Source organism: Engraulis encrasicolus, chromosome 2, assembly GCF_034702125.1.
Source record: "Engraulis encrasicolus isolate BLACKSEA-1 chromosome 2, IST_EnEncr_1.0, whole genome shotgun sequence".
NCBI classification, from domain to species: domain Eukaryota; kingdom Metazoa; phylum Chordata; class Actinopteri; order Clupeiformes; family Engraulidae; genus Engraulis; species Engraulis encrasicolus.
Genome location: NC_085858.1, coordinates 12,018,339 through 12,035,497, shown reverse-complemented (window position 1 = coordinate 12,035,497; position 17,159 = coordinate 12,018,339). Strand labels below are relative to the sequence as shown.

The 17,159-nt window shown below is 42.6% G+C and overlaps 1 protein-coding gene across 1 annotated transcript; it reads left to right on the top strand.

Annotated features, from left to right (window-relative positions):
- The first annotated feature begins 6,352 nt into the window (after positions 1-6,352).
- On the top strand, positions 6,353-15,360 carry LOC134468158 (keratin, type I cytoskeletal 13-like). Its single transcript, XM_063222119.1, has 7 exons — positions 6,353-6,910; positions 7,034-7,116; positions 7,271-7,427; positions 7,780-7,941; positions 8,406-8,531; positions 9,858-10,078; positions 14,765-15,360. The coding sequence occupies exons 1-7, from the start codon at positions 6,419-6,421 to the stop codon at positions 14,940-14,942; spliced, it is 1,419 nt and encodes a 472-aa protein (XP_063078189.1). The 5' UTR covers positions 6,353-6,418; the 3' UTR covers positions 14,943-15,360.
- Positions 15,361-17,159: the final 1,799 nt, after the last annotated feature.

Below are 17,159 nucleotides of genomic sequence, written 5' to 3'. Positions count from 1 at the left end.
AACCACCCTATGACAAGAACAAAAACAAAAGGGTTAGGATCGAGTGAGCATTTGTGATAACACTTTATAATAATGTCTGCATGTAAAGAGTTAGTAAATAATTGACTAATGATAAACAAAACATTAACAAATGTTTTATTATTAACTACATTGTATTCATGCTATATACAGTATCTACAAATTATATGTTCAAGCTTTTAGAAACCTTTTAACAGAGTATATTTATTCATTTACAAGCAATTCGTAAATATTTGATACAAAATTAAATATTAACATAACATTTCCAAATCATTAACAAACATTTGGTACTGTTTTGTTCATCATTTGTTCATTATTTACTAAGTCTTATTAATGCTTACTCTCTTACTATCACACGAATTCTCTCTGTGTTCAAACAGGATTCAAAAGACTTGTATCTGATCATGTTAGTCATCTGGATGTACCGGTAATTCTAGGAGTAAATGATTTGAAATAATTGTCCTGTCTTAACATGCCATGAAGACCTGTAATGGGATAATGTCTCCCTTTTTATGGTCATATTTCAAAGAATAAAACGCTCACAGATACTTCTCATACTCACAACACGTGTACTGGGCTGTTCCCTTCCACCCTGTTTTCTCTTGTTACAGCTACACTTATCACAAATGACTAGTGAGTCATCAAATAAGATGTTTGTTTTGAAATATAAGTACAATAAAACCGATCAATAGCCAACCTTCTCATAGACTTTGACTGTTTTTATCGTCAATCAACCACCACCAGTCTGTATTTAGATGCTTTTTTTGTTTTGCTTTTATTTTCTTCTGTAACTGACATTTTTCAGTATAGTGACTTTATTGAAGATTACGTCGGAATTAACTTGAGTAATATTAATTGAAACTGAATTATATTCAATTGGTGAAGGAAAGAGTGGCCCGAAAATTCTGATTTGCTTGAACAGAAAATTGGCAATGTGTTATTTAGGATGAGGCCAAAACAGTCTGTTGTTTACTCTTTGAAAAGTGAATGCCACTGAATGACAAGAAACCAGAAGTTGACACTGTGACTCTTCGCAGTGACATTTCGTGACTGGATTATTTCAACAAGTGCCATTAAGATGTCCTCATCTGACTGTATCTGATGCCAATTCTCTTGAGAGAGGTATGAAGGTCAGACAGGTCATTACAGTAGGCCTAATAAAAAGAAAAGGTTATGAGTCACTTTTAATGTTTTGATGTCATTGTATCTATCAACAGCTCTTGAGTTCTAATCCATCTGGTAGCGTCTGTGTGTGTGTGTGTGTGTGTGTGTGTGTGTGTGTGTGTGTGTGTGTGTGTGTGTGTGTGCAGACAGAAACAGCCAATGGCACTGAACACAACGCGACATTTTGCTAAACAAAATGGTGGTTGATGACAGCCAAACAGTTGGTTTGTGTTGATGGTGGGGGCATTTGCAGCAACTACTTCATTGCAGCAAAAGTTCAACATTTCTCTCCTGTGTTTCTGTGCCTTGGCTTCGAAGGGCGCATGCGCACGCTGCGACCGGCAGAAAGATCAAATCTACCCTTGGGTACCAATAAAGTAATCTAATCTAATCTAATCTTCCCAAATTTGGGGCAGGCCAAATTAAAGGTGCGACAGGCCCCTGATAAGAGCCACTTAAGTGCCAAATAAACACACCTGCACAGGCTGTGCACTCTGAACAAACACTGTTAGACTGCATAGTGTTATCACTCCACATTGATAATATATTCAAGTTATGTAGGTTGTATGTACTGTATGTATGCATGTCTGTATATATGCCAGTGTCCTCTGTTTTTGTCAGTTGTGATGTGGATGCTGTATGTCTTGTCTTAACGAGTTGCTCAGGGATACAAAATGAATTTCAGTGTAAACAGACAATAAAGTATATCTTATCATGTTAGACTCTGTAATAATGCCATAGCTGTGTTTTTATAATATTATTATGATTTATAATTATAATATACAAGAAGTGTATTTGCCTAAGCTCATAATACCATAATCATAACTGGCCTTGCTCCCATCACGACATATGGTGCGTGAAGTGAGATGACTTACTGCAGTGCTCTCCAAATGGCGGCCCGTGGGCCAAATCTGGCCCGGGCATGGCAAACACTTGGCCCGCCATGAGGTTGGTACAAAGGAAAACATACCGGATACCGGGATGTGTGCTATCTGAAGCCATATGAGCAGATGATGTGTTTGGCCCTCAGCCTCATTATCGTATATATCGTATCGTATATCAGTGGTTCTTAACCTGGGGTGCGGGCACCCCCTGGGGGTGCGCCAGAGATTTCAGGGGGTGCGCAGAATTTTGTTTGTGTTGAGGTTGTGACCAGTGAACATTATAATTAGGCCAAATCAAAACCAAATTAAAACCTGTTTTGATCCCCATGTCAAGACATAAAGGTAATGTCTCAAGCAAAAATCATTGTAATTAATCACTTAAATCATTTTTTAGAGTCTATGCACATATAGAGGTTTGGATTAGGGGTGCGCGGCTTGTCTTGGGCACAGGTAACGGGGTGCTTTGAGAAAAAAAGGTTAAGAATCACTGTCGTATATATCACATAATTTGGCTGTTGGGGAATAATAAATGGAGACCACTGACCTACTAGGAGCCCATTTCAGGTGCACCCACTGTGTGCTATGGAGGGGACCAAAGCTCACCCTGTGACTCCAGGGATTAAATATGGGACCTTCAATGGCAGAAGTATGGTGGCAGTTGAGTGAGGCAATGAATTTGCATCCTGAAGGAGAATTCTTGGGTTTCATTTGACGTCACACGCTTGAAATCTCTTTCATCTACCGCTGCTGGTGGGCTACCTGGGATTGGAGCCATTGATACCCAGTGAAAAGTTTTTTTCTTGTTTTTTTTTAACAGCCACAGAATATTTTGTGTTAAACCTATATACACAGTACAGGTCTCTGTATTCATCTCAGCTTTCCACATGTGGTCCATAAGACTGTATGTTTCTAGCTTCTACCAATACGAAGGTAACCCACTTTAAGTGAGGGTTAGGTTGTCTAAAAATAGCGTTTTTGCGTATGTGACTCGATTTTGCGTTATTTTGGATGAATTTCGAATCTTGACGTTCTCATGGACAGTCGATTTTTATAATGTATTTTTATGTGATATGGGACCATCTCAAGTAAAGGGGGAGGGGTTCTGTCTGCCATGCACGTGGGAGGTGGGATAGCAAACAAGGCTTGGCAAGGAGGGCTACAGTGTAAACATGCTCTCAAGCAATTTAAACAGCATAACCTGGTGGCATTTCAACCAATAATCAGCAAAACGATAAACATCTGATCAGCCAGGTAATTGGTTCCTCTCCACTTGATCTCATTTCCTCCTCCCCACCAAAGAGGCTCGAGACAAGAGGGCTTACTCACGTCATAACACCGTAGTACAAAATGATGGCGAGGGGAGTACGGAAATTTTATTTTTCTTATACGGTCAGTATTGGAAGCATCAGGGAAGCATGCAATGACACTTCCGCGAGGGTCGGAGTGTGGAACACGTCATAGGACATCGTGAATGTTTGTCAGCTGTCCTTAATCACCCCCAGCAATTACTGCTGACCAACAGCTGCCGTTAATTTGGCCACAAATTATCCATCATGGTGTCGCCCCCACTGACCATGCGCAAGGGAGTATGGAAATTGTATCCATCGCACCCACTGACCAATGACCATGCGCAAGGGAGTTCATTTTCCATCCACTCGTGTCCTCAGGCAACGCCCCCGTACTACACCGTGGCCAATGCATTTCCCCCCGAGAGATTGTTCTTCTGTTGAGTTTCTTTGCTCCCCACAGCTCAATCAGCCCCTCCCTCCACAAAAGCAAAAAACACGGACTGAGTGCATCTTAATATGGGACCTTGCCTCCTCCACTTGCCTCCTCCACTCGCTTCTCGTCATGATGACATCACTGACAACAGAATTATATTTCAATATCTTGCAAAAGCTCAATTGTAGAGTCTTTTTCTCGTTTGCAATTGGGATGGTGAATGAAAAACAGTCCCTCAAAAGTTGTTGTGGCTAGGCTGACAGCTGGGAAACTTTATTGTTTTCTCCATGGAGGAGGGGCCAGGAGGTGGGGCGAGGCCACAAGCACAAGTGGAGGAGGCAAGGTGGCATATTAAAACGCACTGACTGAAACTCAAACTACTTCCTTCCATTCTTTCCCGTGGCCTCCGGCTTTGTGACGTAACAGGCTTGACGTCATTGGTCATCAAAGACAAATATATACTGTATATATCTGTATTACTGATAGGACCATTGAGAGCATGACAGAAAGAGAGTGGGACAGAGAAATGGGCTAGGGTTGGGAAATGAGCAAAGTCAGAACTCGAAGTCCTCGGAACTCTGTCTGCAAGCCCACATGCAGGGGGCTTAGTGCCCCGCGCCACAGTGCCACCCCACTGTTCAACGTTTTTAGTCAATGTCTTGCAAAAACATGTTCTGAAGGTCATTCTCTTGTTTCCAATCAAGATGTTGAATGGGGGAAAGCATCCCTAAAGGTACTCTGCCCTGGTGTCTTCATTGTTTTGTTTTTCTCAGGACAAGAGGACAGGAGGACCAGGAAAGGATGGGAGACAGTAGTGTGACTTGCATCCTCTGACCCACATAAATGACTTCCTTTGTATATTACACTATGCCATTACATTAGAATACTACAGTATGCTGTGGCCCTCTAAGGGTAGAGCACAGGCTGGGCTACTATGCCAGCGACCTGGGTTTGATTCCAGCCCAGGTCCTTTGCTAATCCCTCCCCATCTCTCTCTCCCTGCTGGTTTCCTGTCACTCTCTCACTGTCCTATCATAGGCTAAATTAAGTCAGAAAAGACCAAAACGAAACCTTTAAATAAGCATACAGTATGATGCTAATACTTTTACACATTAGTTTGCACGTTCAATTAATTTGTTTTTTTAATTCAGTGTATTGGACAAACTGTTATTTGTTTTGCTTGAGCCCTTAAATTGACCCAGTTCTGTTTTGTCTTTGCATGGTATAGTGAAAAACATTATTTCACTTGCTTTGTTTCTAGTCAATGTGAAGAACTGACAATACAAGCTGACCCGATTTGACTTGACCTGACTTGACTTGTTTTATGTAATGTTATTGTCAGCTCCCAGCAACCTCAGCAGTCGCTGGACCAATAGCTCAATTCTGTGGCATGAGATAACTAACTATTTGTATTGTACAGATTTCATATGCAGATTTCAGAGACAACAGCTGTAACAACAGCTGTTTAACTCCACTTATTCTCATTAGTCATATTGCATTCATATAAAGGTCACCCACATTAAAAAAAAGTCACATGGGGTCATGTTTGTCTTCTTTGAAGCCAGAAATTCTTGTCAGAGAAAGTCTTTCCAATAATCCTTCACTTAATCCAATGGTCCTTTGTTTCAAAAAATATGGGTGTGTGCGTGTGTGTACGTGCATGTGTGTGTGCGTGTGCGTATGCGTGTGCGTATTTATATGCGTGTCTGTGTGTGTGTGCGTGTGTGTGCGTATGTGCGTGTGTGTGCATATGTATGTGTGTGAATATGTGTGCGTGTGTGTGAACGTGTGTGTAAATTTACAGTACTGGGTATATTGCTGGGGGCTGCAAGATATGAACCACAGGGCTTCAAAGTCAGTGTCTTGGGGAGACGATTATTTTAAAGGTCAGTGGGAATGAGAGGTGCAGGAACATGTAACTGCATGTGTAAGGCAAGAAGTGAAGGCAAATGTGGTCTCTTTCCTTTAAAGGAAAAAATGACATTGGAAAGGTTGGTATCTGTGTGAACACGACTACGTTGGAATTCAACCCATCTGCGGCTGGATCCCACTAAGAGAATGCAAATACAAGTGTGCTATATTACCCATTCAAATCATGTGCAGAATACCCAAAGAGAGAGATTTTCTACGAAACCTGTTACAGTGTGTGTGTGTGTGTGTGTGTGTGTGTGTGTGTGTGTGTGTGTGTGTGTGTGTGTGTGTGTGTGTGTGTGTGTGTGTGTGTGTGTGTGTGTGTGTGTGTGTGTGTGTGTGCATGCATGTGTGTGCGTGTGTGTGTGTGTTTGTTTGCAAGATGTCTTGAGAGTGTATTCAGATGAAGATGTCTTTGTAGACATTATTCCTTTTCCCAAACCTCAACAAGGCTTGGCCTTAACACGCCTTTTTCATAGAGATGACATTTACAGTGGGTGTGTTTGTGAAAAAAAATAATAACCTTTCTGCATTTACTGTTAGTGTACTGTCATGGCTTTTTTTTTTGCTCTATGCAAATTTGCATGGTGATCTGGGTACAGTTAGTGTATAAGTAGAACTGTGAAACGTGGGGGTTCATCACAGGTGCGCCCTGCAGCAGCCTTGTGCTCTCTCCACGCCTGCTCTCCTCTCTGCATCCATCCTCTGCCTCGGCAGCCATGGTGTCAACTTTCAGTGGCCGCATGTCTCTCTCAGGAGGCTCCATGTCTGGAGGCTCCATCCGAGGCGGCTCGTCTGCCCTCTCCCTCTCTGGAGGTAGTGCTCGAGTCAGCGTCATGAGGGCCGGCAGTGTGTATGGAGGGGCAGGCGGCGCTGGGGTCCGCATCTCTGGCTCCTCGCGCGTGCTGTCCATGGGTGGTGGCGGCGGCGGCGGTGGTGGAGCCGGGTTCGGGTTCTCGTCCGGTGGGGGATTCGGCGGGGGCTTCAGCTATGGAAGTTTCGACGGAGGATTTGGTGGTGGCGGCAGCGATAAGTTCACCATGCAGAATCTGAACGACAGGCTGGCCAACTACATGGTGAAGGTGTCGACCCTGGAGAGGGCCAACGCCGAGCTGGAGCTGAAGATCAGACAGTGGCTGGAGACAAGGGCCAAGCCAGAGGTTCACAACTTCCAAGGCTTCATGAGCGTCATTAGAGAGTTGCAATCCAAGGTAAGGTAGACAATGCAAACACAACTGCTGTCTAAGCTGTCTATTTATTACTGCTTGTATCACTGTGTATCACATGCACAAAATCACACAAAGATCTGCACTATGTCTCTTGATTAAATTTAGATGCAAGGCTTTCTGCACATGAAGGGCAGTGCACATCTGGGAATTGATAAATTAAATCTAGCCCTGGATGACTACAAACTCAAGTAAGATTTCATTTTTGTCATATCGTTGACAATAATTAAGAAAAAAGATTGTACCTATTGTAATGGTACATTGAAATTGTAGGTTGTTGCATGAAATCTATGTTGTGAGTACTGACAATTGTTTGGTGATGACAATTTCCTGGATCTTACTAAGGTATGAGAATGAGATGATCCTTCGTCAGACCGTGGAAGCTGATGTTGCTGGGTTGAAATCTGTCCTTGGCGACCTGACATTTGCCAAGACAGACCTCTCAGGACGGCTGACTGCTTTGAAGGGTGAACTTGCCATGGTGGACAAAACCTATGAGGAGGTAAATTACTACAAATTAAAATGATGCAAGTAAATCCATTTAAAACTTTTATAATACAAAACACATTATTAGTGGGAGGGGAAAAATGGCACAACCAAGGTCTACAGTCTTGTGGACCATTAGTGAAGTGAAAGCCCAATTGGGAAACTCCAACTCCCATTGTCATTGTGACACAGCACACAAGGGTAACACTGCACTCTGCACACAACAAAATTGCATTTATGCATTTATACCTGTGCAAGGGGGCAGGCCTCATTATTAAGTTGATATCAATTATTAAGTTGATATCATAACCTGAGGCATGCAATTGGCTCACAAAATGAGTAAGACGAGTTGTTCTTCCCTTTGCCAGGACCTGCTTGCCCTGCGTAGTAGGATCGGCCACAAGGTGAATGTTGAGGTGGATGCCGCACCCCAAGGGGACCTCATGGCAGTCCTGGCTGGAGTTCGGGAGCACTACGAGGCTGTGGCTGCCAAAAACAGGAAGGACCTGGACGTGTGGTTCCAGAAAAAGGTCACATTCTTTTCCTTATTGTATCCTGGCTGAATATCAGACAGACTATCAGCCAGAATTATGAAGTACTATATAATTATGTGCATATTTTGATCTGTAATTATGTGCAAATTTTGGTCTGTGTCATAATCAAATCAGAATCAGAAAACTATGCGCAGCCTAGCAGCATAGGAGTTTGTGTGAGTGCGAGTATAAACACATTTAACCGTCTGAAAGTGTAGTCTGATTTGCTGATTAATATTAAGCTTCAGCATAAATACTGAAAGAGGCTGAGCACCAGATCAAAACATTGACCTACACATCCTGTAGTTCACCATCATATTTGTTTAATGGGCATTTGTAGAGGTTGACATCTGCTTCACTTAGAATGGTCATCTCTCTGCAGAATGACAGATCAATGACAAAGGTCAAAAGAATCCAAAGCGTGACCCTTCATACGGCTTGATGTTTATTTCACTGACTAGACAGAGACCTTGAAGTCTGAGATCACCACAAACACCACAACCCTCCAAGTCAGCAGCTCGGAAGTGACCACCATAAAGACAACCGTCCAGGCGCTACAGATTGAACTCATGTCACTGACCAGCCTGGTGAGTTTCCAATTCTGCATGCATACAGCAGGCTACATAGTACATAGCCCTACTAGCATGCATACATACATACATACATACATACATACATACATACATACATGCATACATACATACATACATACATACATACATACATACATACATACATACATACATACATACATACATACATACATACATACATACATACATGCATACATACATACATACATACATACATACAAACATACATGCATACATGGATACATGCATGCATACATACATACAGACATACATATGGTACATACCATACGTACATACACATATCTATTTATTTGCTGCTTGCACATCATCCCATGCTGGGGGTAGACTGGGACTGAACACTGTTGATGGATGACATCTGTCCTTGTCCAACATCTTGTTTATGTAATGGAAGAATGTGTCGTTTGGAGTAAATGTGCTTTGGGAATCTGACAGTATTGTATTTGTTTTCATGGCTTACGCTCCTTTCACTAGAAGTAATTTTTTCCATAGGGGGCAATAAAGCTATTACTACTACTAGTACTACTACTACTGTATGTATATACATACATACTACATCCATACATACAGTATGGTACTGTATATACTGCACATACATAGAGTAAATTACCATTTCTTCCTGGAGCATTTTTCTATTAGGCATTGCATTCCATGACATTGCAAACTGCCGTTATATAGGTTTAAAAAGTATGATAAAAAAATATTTGAATGGTACTTAAGTTGCTTTTATCTTTTCTAAATTATATTAAATAATTGTAGGCTACATTTTGCGTTTTTGTGACAGTTTTTTTTAATAGTGTGAGAATAAGCATTGCAAGAGCAGAACCGGTTTGTAATTCATCTGACTTTAATCCTTCTGTGTACTTTCACAAGTCATCACACGTTTACAGTACACAAAGGTCACCAAGACTAAGGTGACAATTTGAAAAAGTTGCGTTTGTTGGGATGGGTTATTGGGATGGGTGCTTCTTTTCACATCACAACGTGCTGTCAGGAAAACAATCTTGCCAAAAATCATTTACCGGTAGTTAATCCTATGGCATGCTGTGTGTGTGTGTACACGCGTGTGTGTGTGTGTTCCTGGGTGTTCCTGTGTGTGTGTGTGTGTGTGTGTGTGTGTGTGTGTGCGTGTGTGTGTGTGTGTGTGTGTGTGTGTGTGTGTGTGCGTGTGCGTGTGCGTGTGCGTGTGCGTGTGCGTATGTGTGTGTGTGTGTGTCTATGCGTCTGTGCGTGTATGCGCAAATGTGTGTCTGTCTACATGCGTGTGCGTGCATGGCATGCATGTCTGTGTGTGTTTTCCAGACAGCATCAATGGAGTCCACCCTGGCTGAGACGCGGACGCGCTATGCTGGAATGCTGTCTGGGTACCAGGCTCAGGTGTGTTCGCTGGAGGCCCAGCTAGGCCAGCTGAAGTCAGACCTGCAGAGCAGGAGTCTAGAGTACAGCGCCCTCCTGGACATCAAGACCAAGCTGGAGATGGAGATCGCAGAGTACAACCGCATCCTGGGCGGCCAGGTAGCCAGGTATGTGGAACAGTGTATTTTTGTCTACAATACTTGTTTTTGGGCATTTTACCCTTTATTTAGACAGGACAGTCAAAGATGGTGACAGGAAATCAGCGGGAGAGAGAGACGGGGTAGGATTGGGACATGACTCAGGCCGGACTCGAACCTGTGTCCCCATGGGCATGCGAGCCCAGATGCGGGGGGCTTAGTGCCCTCCGCCACAGCGCCCCGGAACAGTGTATTTTTATGACGTAAACCAGTGATGGGCATCCTGGATACAGAAGTTCACAATCCAATGCCAAATATTCCAAATGACCTGATTTTACCTGTCCAAAATGTGACAGTTAAAATCAAAGAGAGTGGAGAAGAAGACGGTTCACTTACGTCCTAAGTGTGTACTACGGCATGGCCGCCCCTGGGAGTCACTTTCCTCTTCTACTATCGATACTGGCGGCATGGTAAAGTGAAATGCCTCCATTACCAGACTGGAGTGTGGAACAGGTCCATGAATTTTTGACAGCTGTCATTAATTATCCTCCGCAATTAATGCTGACCGACAGCCAGGGCTCTAAATTAACACACGCCAACACGCCAAACACGGGTGAAAATTAATTTTGGCTAGTAGAAAAAAATACCTACCCGCCAATTTGGCTAGTAGCGCCCGAGTACAGTAACTTATGAACGGTAAACCGCTGCTCTGATGAACGTTATACGGCGAGATTTCCTACATTACCCATAGACACTAGCGTCGCGAGGTAGCCTCCCACCGTGGGCTTTCCAGTGCATCGAGCGTCAACTCCATGCTGTTGCGCGCGCCAGGATTGAAAACATTTCAGACGACCAGCCTTCTGTCAGCTAAGCTGCGCTCACACTATTCTGACAGGCAGCTCTCCTCCTATGCTCTCGTCGCTTTCGCTACAACCTTTTTAACGTCACTACTGCTATTATTACTATATGAACCTTGCTGTAACAGGCTGCATTTTTTAAGCAGCGAGACCCTGACCGTTTCAATAACAGGACTTACGCAGATTATGCATAGCGCTACTTCTGTTGTGTAGACGTGTTGTGCGAGTGATGAGAATGTGGCGGGGGTTAGAGCAAGGTTCTGTGTGTTGGTGAATGCTAGTAGTAATTGTAAATAGTGACGTTAAAAATGAGTGGTTGTGGAACGAAATAGCGACCAGGGCAGAGGAGGAGAGCCGACTGTCAGAGTAGTGTGACCGTAGCTGTCAGTTCAGTTGTCTTCTGAAATGTTCAGAGTCCTGGCGCAACTAAGTTGGAAAGCCCACGCCATCGAAAAGGAAAAAAAGCAACCAACTACGAAGCTGTGGAAGTAACAAAGGAAGCGAAGATTCTCGAGATATTATTTACTTTTAATTAAACTAGGCTTCGTGTCATTTTGTTGCGCATAGTAGAGAAGAGCTCCTCCTCTCTCCTCTCCTTTTCCTCTCATCTCTTCTCCTTCCTTGGGGTGTGCGTATGTGAGGTTTTGTAGTGTTTGGCTGTGTGCTTGGTTACTGTAGGCCTATGTTAAAGGTCTGTTATGTGAGTGGCTTGTGTGATGTGATTCAGCTGCTTTCAGAGGAATTGAACAAAAACTAATCAAATTAATTAGGCCTAAGTAACGAAAGTAAAAAATAAAGCAGAAGTTAAAAAATAATGAAAAAATATATAGCCTATGCTTATTATGTAGGCATATAGTAGCCTATGCAGGCCTATTGTATCTGTGTTGTAGAAACAGTTGGACAAAATGACCATTTAATTAGAAAAAAAAACTAGCCTAATGCATAGTTTATTTTGGCGAGATAAAAAAAATGGCTAGTTGAACTTCTGTTTGGCTGGTAAGAAAAAATGTCCACTAGCCAAATTGGCTGGTGGTGGAAAAAGTTAATTTAGAGCCCTGCCTACAGCTGTAGTTAATTTGGCCACAAATTCAACATTAACAACTGGACGTCCTATTTCGACCGCAGCCAGAACTTGCAGCAGCCGCTCCATTCCAATTCCGGTCATGCAAAGTCACCATAGGTGTCATTTTTTTATCCATGTGTTGGGCATTGCACCCACTGCCCATGCGCACGTGTCCTCTGGCTACACTTAGACTTAGACTTAGACTTAGACTTATGTTATTGATCCCACAAGGGAAAACTTAGGGTAACGGCAGCCTCCGTACTACACCAATGGCCATTGCATTTTCCAGCGAGTGGTAGTGCTTATCCAATCTACTTTCTTTGATTAAAACTAGTTATTTCGTGGAATTTTTTGAAAATATGGCACTGGATAATAACTTCTAAATCCAGGCCCATCACTGATGTAGCATAAATGCTACTAAATATATGGGTGCTTTGGCGTTCTGTAGTGATACACCATACCATGAATATGCAAGCAGCAGGCATATGTTTGAGTCCGGCATGGGTCACTTCCAAATCCTACCTCCATCTCTTCCTCCCTTTCGCTCCCTCCTACAAACATCTTTATGTCCTATCAAATAAAGGCTAAAAGCCCTCCCAACACAAATATTGCTGTCATATATTATCAACATTATTTAAGCCCCCAAAATACCCCCTTTGAAACACTCACGTTTAAACGTATGTGTATGTGAGTATGAGGATGATCAACAATTTCAAAACATTTTACTCCAACAGTGGCCAGAAAGCAAACCCTAAAGCAGCCTTGTCAGTTCCAGTTTACAGTGAGAGCCTCTTGCAGTTGTTTAGGGCTTCCCTTAGTCGCTGTATGGTGTTGATTAAATGTCAAGGTGGTCATTCCAAGGACATGGCTAAGCGATAAGCCTGGCTAAGTTCTACAGAAGACAGGTAAACCTGCTAGTACGTAGATAGCCTGCAGGCATCATTTAGTTAACTATGTCAGGACTCCGGGACCACCTGTTAAAGTGATGGTTCGGAGTAGATTCACCCTACCGTGACATCCATCCAGTAGTCCACCCTAAGTGTTTTCTGGCTTGAGTTAGCAGAGTTACCGAGTTATTGTATGGTTATTTCGAATAGTTTGGCGGGCATTTACAGAATCTCCAAACTTACCCAACAAAAATCACGTCATGACACCAAACTTCTACAGTGGTACAAATATGGTCTCGACTCACAAAGCGAAGGATTTGGAAGTTTGGAAATAGTCCAGGAGTTTATTATTATCAACACAAGCCGAATAGATTCTGTCCTGCTAAAGCTGCGCCGACGTTACTTACGTCATCTGACACAAGCCCGTAAAATTCCTCAACAAAGTTCCAGACGAGAGTATTAAAAAACATTTTCATTGAATTGTGATTAAGGCTTATATTTTCAAGGCAACACTTACAAGATATTTCAAATGTTAAAAAAGTGGAGGGCTTGAGGGCTGGAGGGCTGGAGGGCTGGAGGGCTGCGGCGTTCAAGTGGTATACTGGTGGTGGTTTGAAGGTGCTCTTTGGCCAAGACGTAGAAAATATCAAAAAAGGCAGGCCAAGGCCAAGGCACTCTTCTTAGATAAAACAGCTTTATTATAAAGGCTAGTTCATGTTTGAACTTAAATAATTAAAAATACTGCTACTGCCAACATGTTTCGGCCTGCTACAAGGCATTCATCAGGGCACAAGGTGAATCAAGCATTGTCACACATTTCAAATGTTACCTGCTATCAATTACACAAGGATTTTCGTAATCAATATGGATGCTGAATCCACATTATGCATTATGATGAGTTTTGTTGAAGAATTTTACGGGCTTCCAAATGCTTTGTTTTGTGAGTGGAGACCATATTTGTATTACTGTAGAAGTTTGGTGTCATGACATGTGATTTTTGTGTTGTAAGTTTGGAGATACTGTGAATACCCAATAACGCTTGTGCCAAACTATTCGGAATAACGATACAATAGCCTAACTCGGTAACTCTGCTAATGTTTGCCCAAGCCAGAAAACACTTAGGGTGGACTACTGGATAGATGTCACGGTTCAAATGGTATTAGGGTGAATCTACTCCAAACCATCACTTTAAGTATTTTTGGGGCTTTGCCTTTATTATGGCAGGACAGTTGGAGAAGGTGACAGGAAATGGTTGGGAGAGAGAGATGGGGTGGATTCCAATCTGCGGACTTCAGTCCTCCGTTGCTCACTTGCCTGTTTGTAATCATGATGATGTCACTGTCTACAGAAAATTAATTAAATATCTTGCAAAAGCACAATTCTAATGTAATTTTCTCATTCGCAATTGGGATGGTGAATGAAAAACAGTCCCCCAAAAGTTGTTGTGGCTAGGCTGACAGCTGGGAAACTTTATTGTTTTCTCCACGGAGACGGGGCCAGGGGGCGGGACGGGGCCACAAGCACAGGGGTTTTTCCCCCCATGTTTCTTTATGCTTTTATGTTGTCTATGTTTGTATGTTTTTTGTGTTCTCTATGTTATGTTGTATGGGTATGTGAGTGAGTACTGTATGTCATGCAGTGATTGTTGAAGCCCAAGACAAATTTCCCCTCCGGGGACAATAAAGTACGCTCTAACTCTAACTCTAACAAGTGGAGGACGGGAGTGTGCATATTGGAATGCACCTATGGGGTAGGGTTGGGAAATTCCCTCAGGCCAAAAATCAAACCTGGGGGGTCCCCGGCGTAACAGCATGGCGCCTTAGCCTTTTGAGCCACGGCCAAGGCCCTGAGCCATCTTCATGGAGTGCCCCAGCAGGTCATCTGTGATGCTGTTTGTGTTTTCCAACAGCTTGTCAGCAGGACAGAGCATGTCCTCCTCCTCCGGGACCAAGACGGTGAGGATCAGTGAGGAAGTGATTGGTGGTGGTGGCAGTGCTATGGTCTCATCCTCCTCCTCCTCATCTGCCAGAATGGTCTCCTCATCATCATCTTCCTCATCTTCATCCTACCGTCAGGGGCGGTTCTAAGGAGTGGCATTTGCCCCCCCCCAGAAACATGATTTGCCACCCAATGGTATGCATGGTATTCCGTTGCCATGTACATTTCGACAACAATGACACAAGCACACCCTCACTAAAGAATCAAAGTTGGTATTTTCCACCAGACAAACTGGCTACTATTAATTTCGAGCCCTGATTGTGACTAATAGCCTTAATGCTTGACATAATTTCAGACATAGAACTTTAGGTTGCAGGGTTTCACTTTAAAGGATTCACTGTATCACATCAGTGTGTGTGTGTCGATTATATAGCGCTTATCATTTTCCCTTTGTGTAGGAGCATGCCCGCCTGAAATACACTTCGCAACCCCTTTTCCCCCGCAAGAATAAATGTCTGGAACCGCCCCTGCCTACCGTTTCCGCTGAGGGACATCACAAAGGAAAAGAATCACTGTATGTGTGATGGCATAGGAATTGAAATAAAACACCTTAAATTCCCCACTCTGATTTCATATATTTTTGTGACTGAATGCAAGTTAGGATGTGTATGGAATGCAGGGTATATGGGAATATTTTACCTGTAGTACCACAAATCATGGAAATGTAAGTGAGTATTTATTCTACAAATAAACCCGTTAGGGGAAAAAAATAGACATATCAGGGCATAAGTTAGACAGGACCAAAGCTGTAGAGACACTAGAAAGATACTTCATAAGTATCTTATTTCAGAAGTAGCTCTCTATACCACTGTTTCCCAACCAGGGGTACGTGTACCACTAGGGGTACGCGAGCACACTGCAGGGGGTACTTGGAAAAATGTTATTATTATAACAAATGTATGGAGCAGTCACATCAGGACAGATAAAGCAATATAGAACATGAAAAAGGGGGTACTCATGGCACAACTAAAAGGCGTAAGGGGTACGCAAGACAAAAAAGGTTGGGAAACACTGCTCTATACGATGTAGCGCTCACAGAGCCTAGGCTACAGTGCTCTCACTTGTGAGAGAAAGTAGGCAGTAATGCCTAAAAAGGACGGGTGAATGTCAAACCACAACAGGGGTGAATGTCAAACAAGGACAGGGAGTGGCCAGACAAGGAGGAAGTGTCACAAAAGCACATTGGCAAACAAGTTAGTGTACTCTAGTCCTTTGACAGGTGAACAGGTGAACCATTCAATATCAATTTCCCACATCTAATTCTTTCAGGAGGTCATTGAAACTAATCCACTTAAATCCTAAGGATCTGGGTGGCTTAGTAATGATAGTCACTAATGATATGTTATAACACTTTGTTTCAGTATGATGGCCTGGGATAATGCAAATAAAAAATTTGGTCACAATAAAGAGGAATAAAATACTCTGGCTTGGCCTGGCAAAGATCCAGTAGACAGAAAGGTTGCAGAGTTGGGATGGTATCATGAGGTGTATATTGAAAGAAAAATAACTGCACACTTGAGTCCTTTTTGTTCTTTTACTTGCTAAGCTGTCGGTCAAAGACCTTTCTCAGAACACACAGAGGTGTCTATAAAATATCTACATACTACCAGACAGAACTACAATCAAATAATCCTCAGATGACATATTTTAAATTAGTCCCCAATTTATAATGAAAATAACGGATGTCAAGGGTCATACTTATTTGCCACTATCCACAATATTTGCAGGTTTTTGCTTTTCCATTTGGGTTTTACATTTTTCTTTCTGCTCTCATCAGCAGAGTCCTTTCTTTCTGAATGCTCTAATCAGCATTCAGGGCAAAGATTTGTGCATCAAATGTTACGATTATTATTTGAACACCTATAAACAAAGTCTTTGTACGAACTTTTTGTATGGCATCTTTGAAGTTAGCATCTTTGACGTTGTGTTTTATACTGTTAACAAAATGTATTTGATTATATTTGAAGCCGATGTATTTTAACCTAGACAATTGGCCTATATAAAGATCATCACAGTTAGCAGCTGTTTAGAGTTTTTCCAATCAAACTGCTATAGGGCACAAAAAACCCTGGACTGAAAAGGATCGCTATGGTGCATATTTGACCTTTGGTGAACTCAATGGTTCCGAAACTGAAGTTCAGCCAGAAAAGACTCAGACAGAGAGAAATTGAATTAGACAATTTTAATGAAGGATTATTGTAAGAGGTTGGCAAGTGATGATAGTTATTTGGCGCGACGCCCAATCGTCGGCCCGGGTCTTGCACTGATGGATCCAGTTGCAATAACTTGATGGAGCTGTAGGGACT

Bases quoted from the DNA above. Each gene is read 5' to 3' on its own strand.
- LOC134468158 (XM_063222119.1), top strand. From the start codon at position 6,419: ATGGTGTCAACTTTCAGTGGCCGCATGTCTCTCTCAGGAGGCTCCATG. The intron at 7,428-7,779 runs GTAAATTACTAC...TCCCTTTGCCAG, and splicing joins TGGACAAAACCTATGAGGAG to GACCTGCTTGCCCTGCGTAG. The intron at 8,532-9,857 runs GTGAGTTTCCAA...TGTGTTTTCCAG, and splicing joins TCATGTCACTGACCAGCCTG to ACAGCATCAATGGAGTCCAC.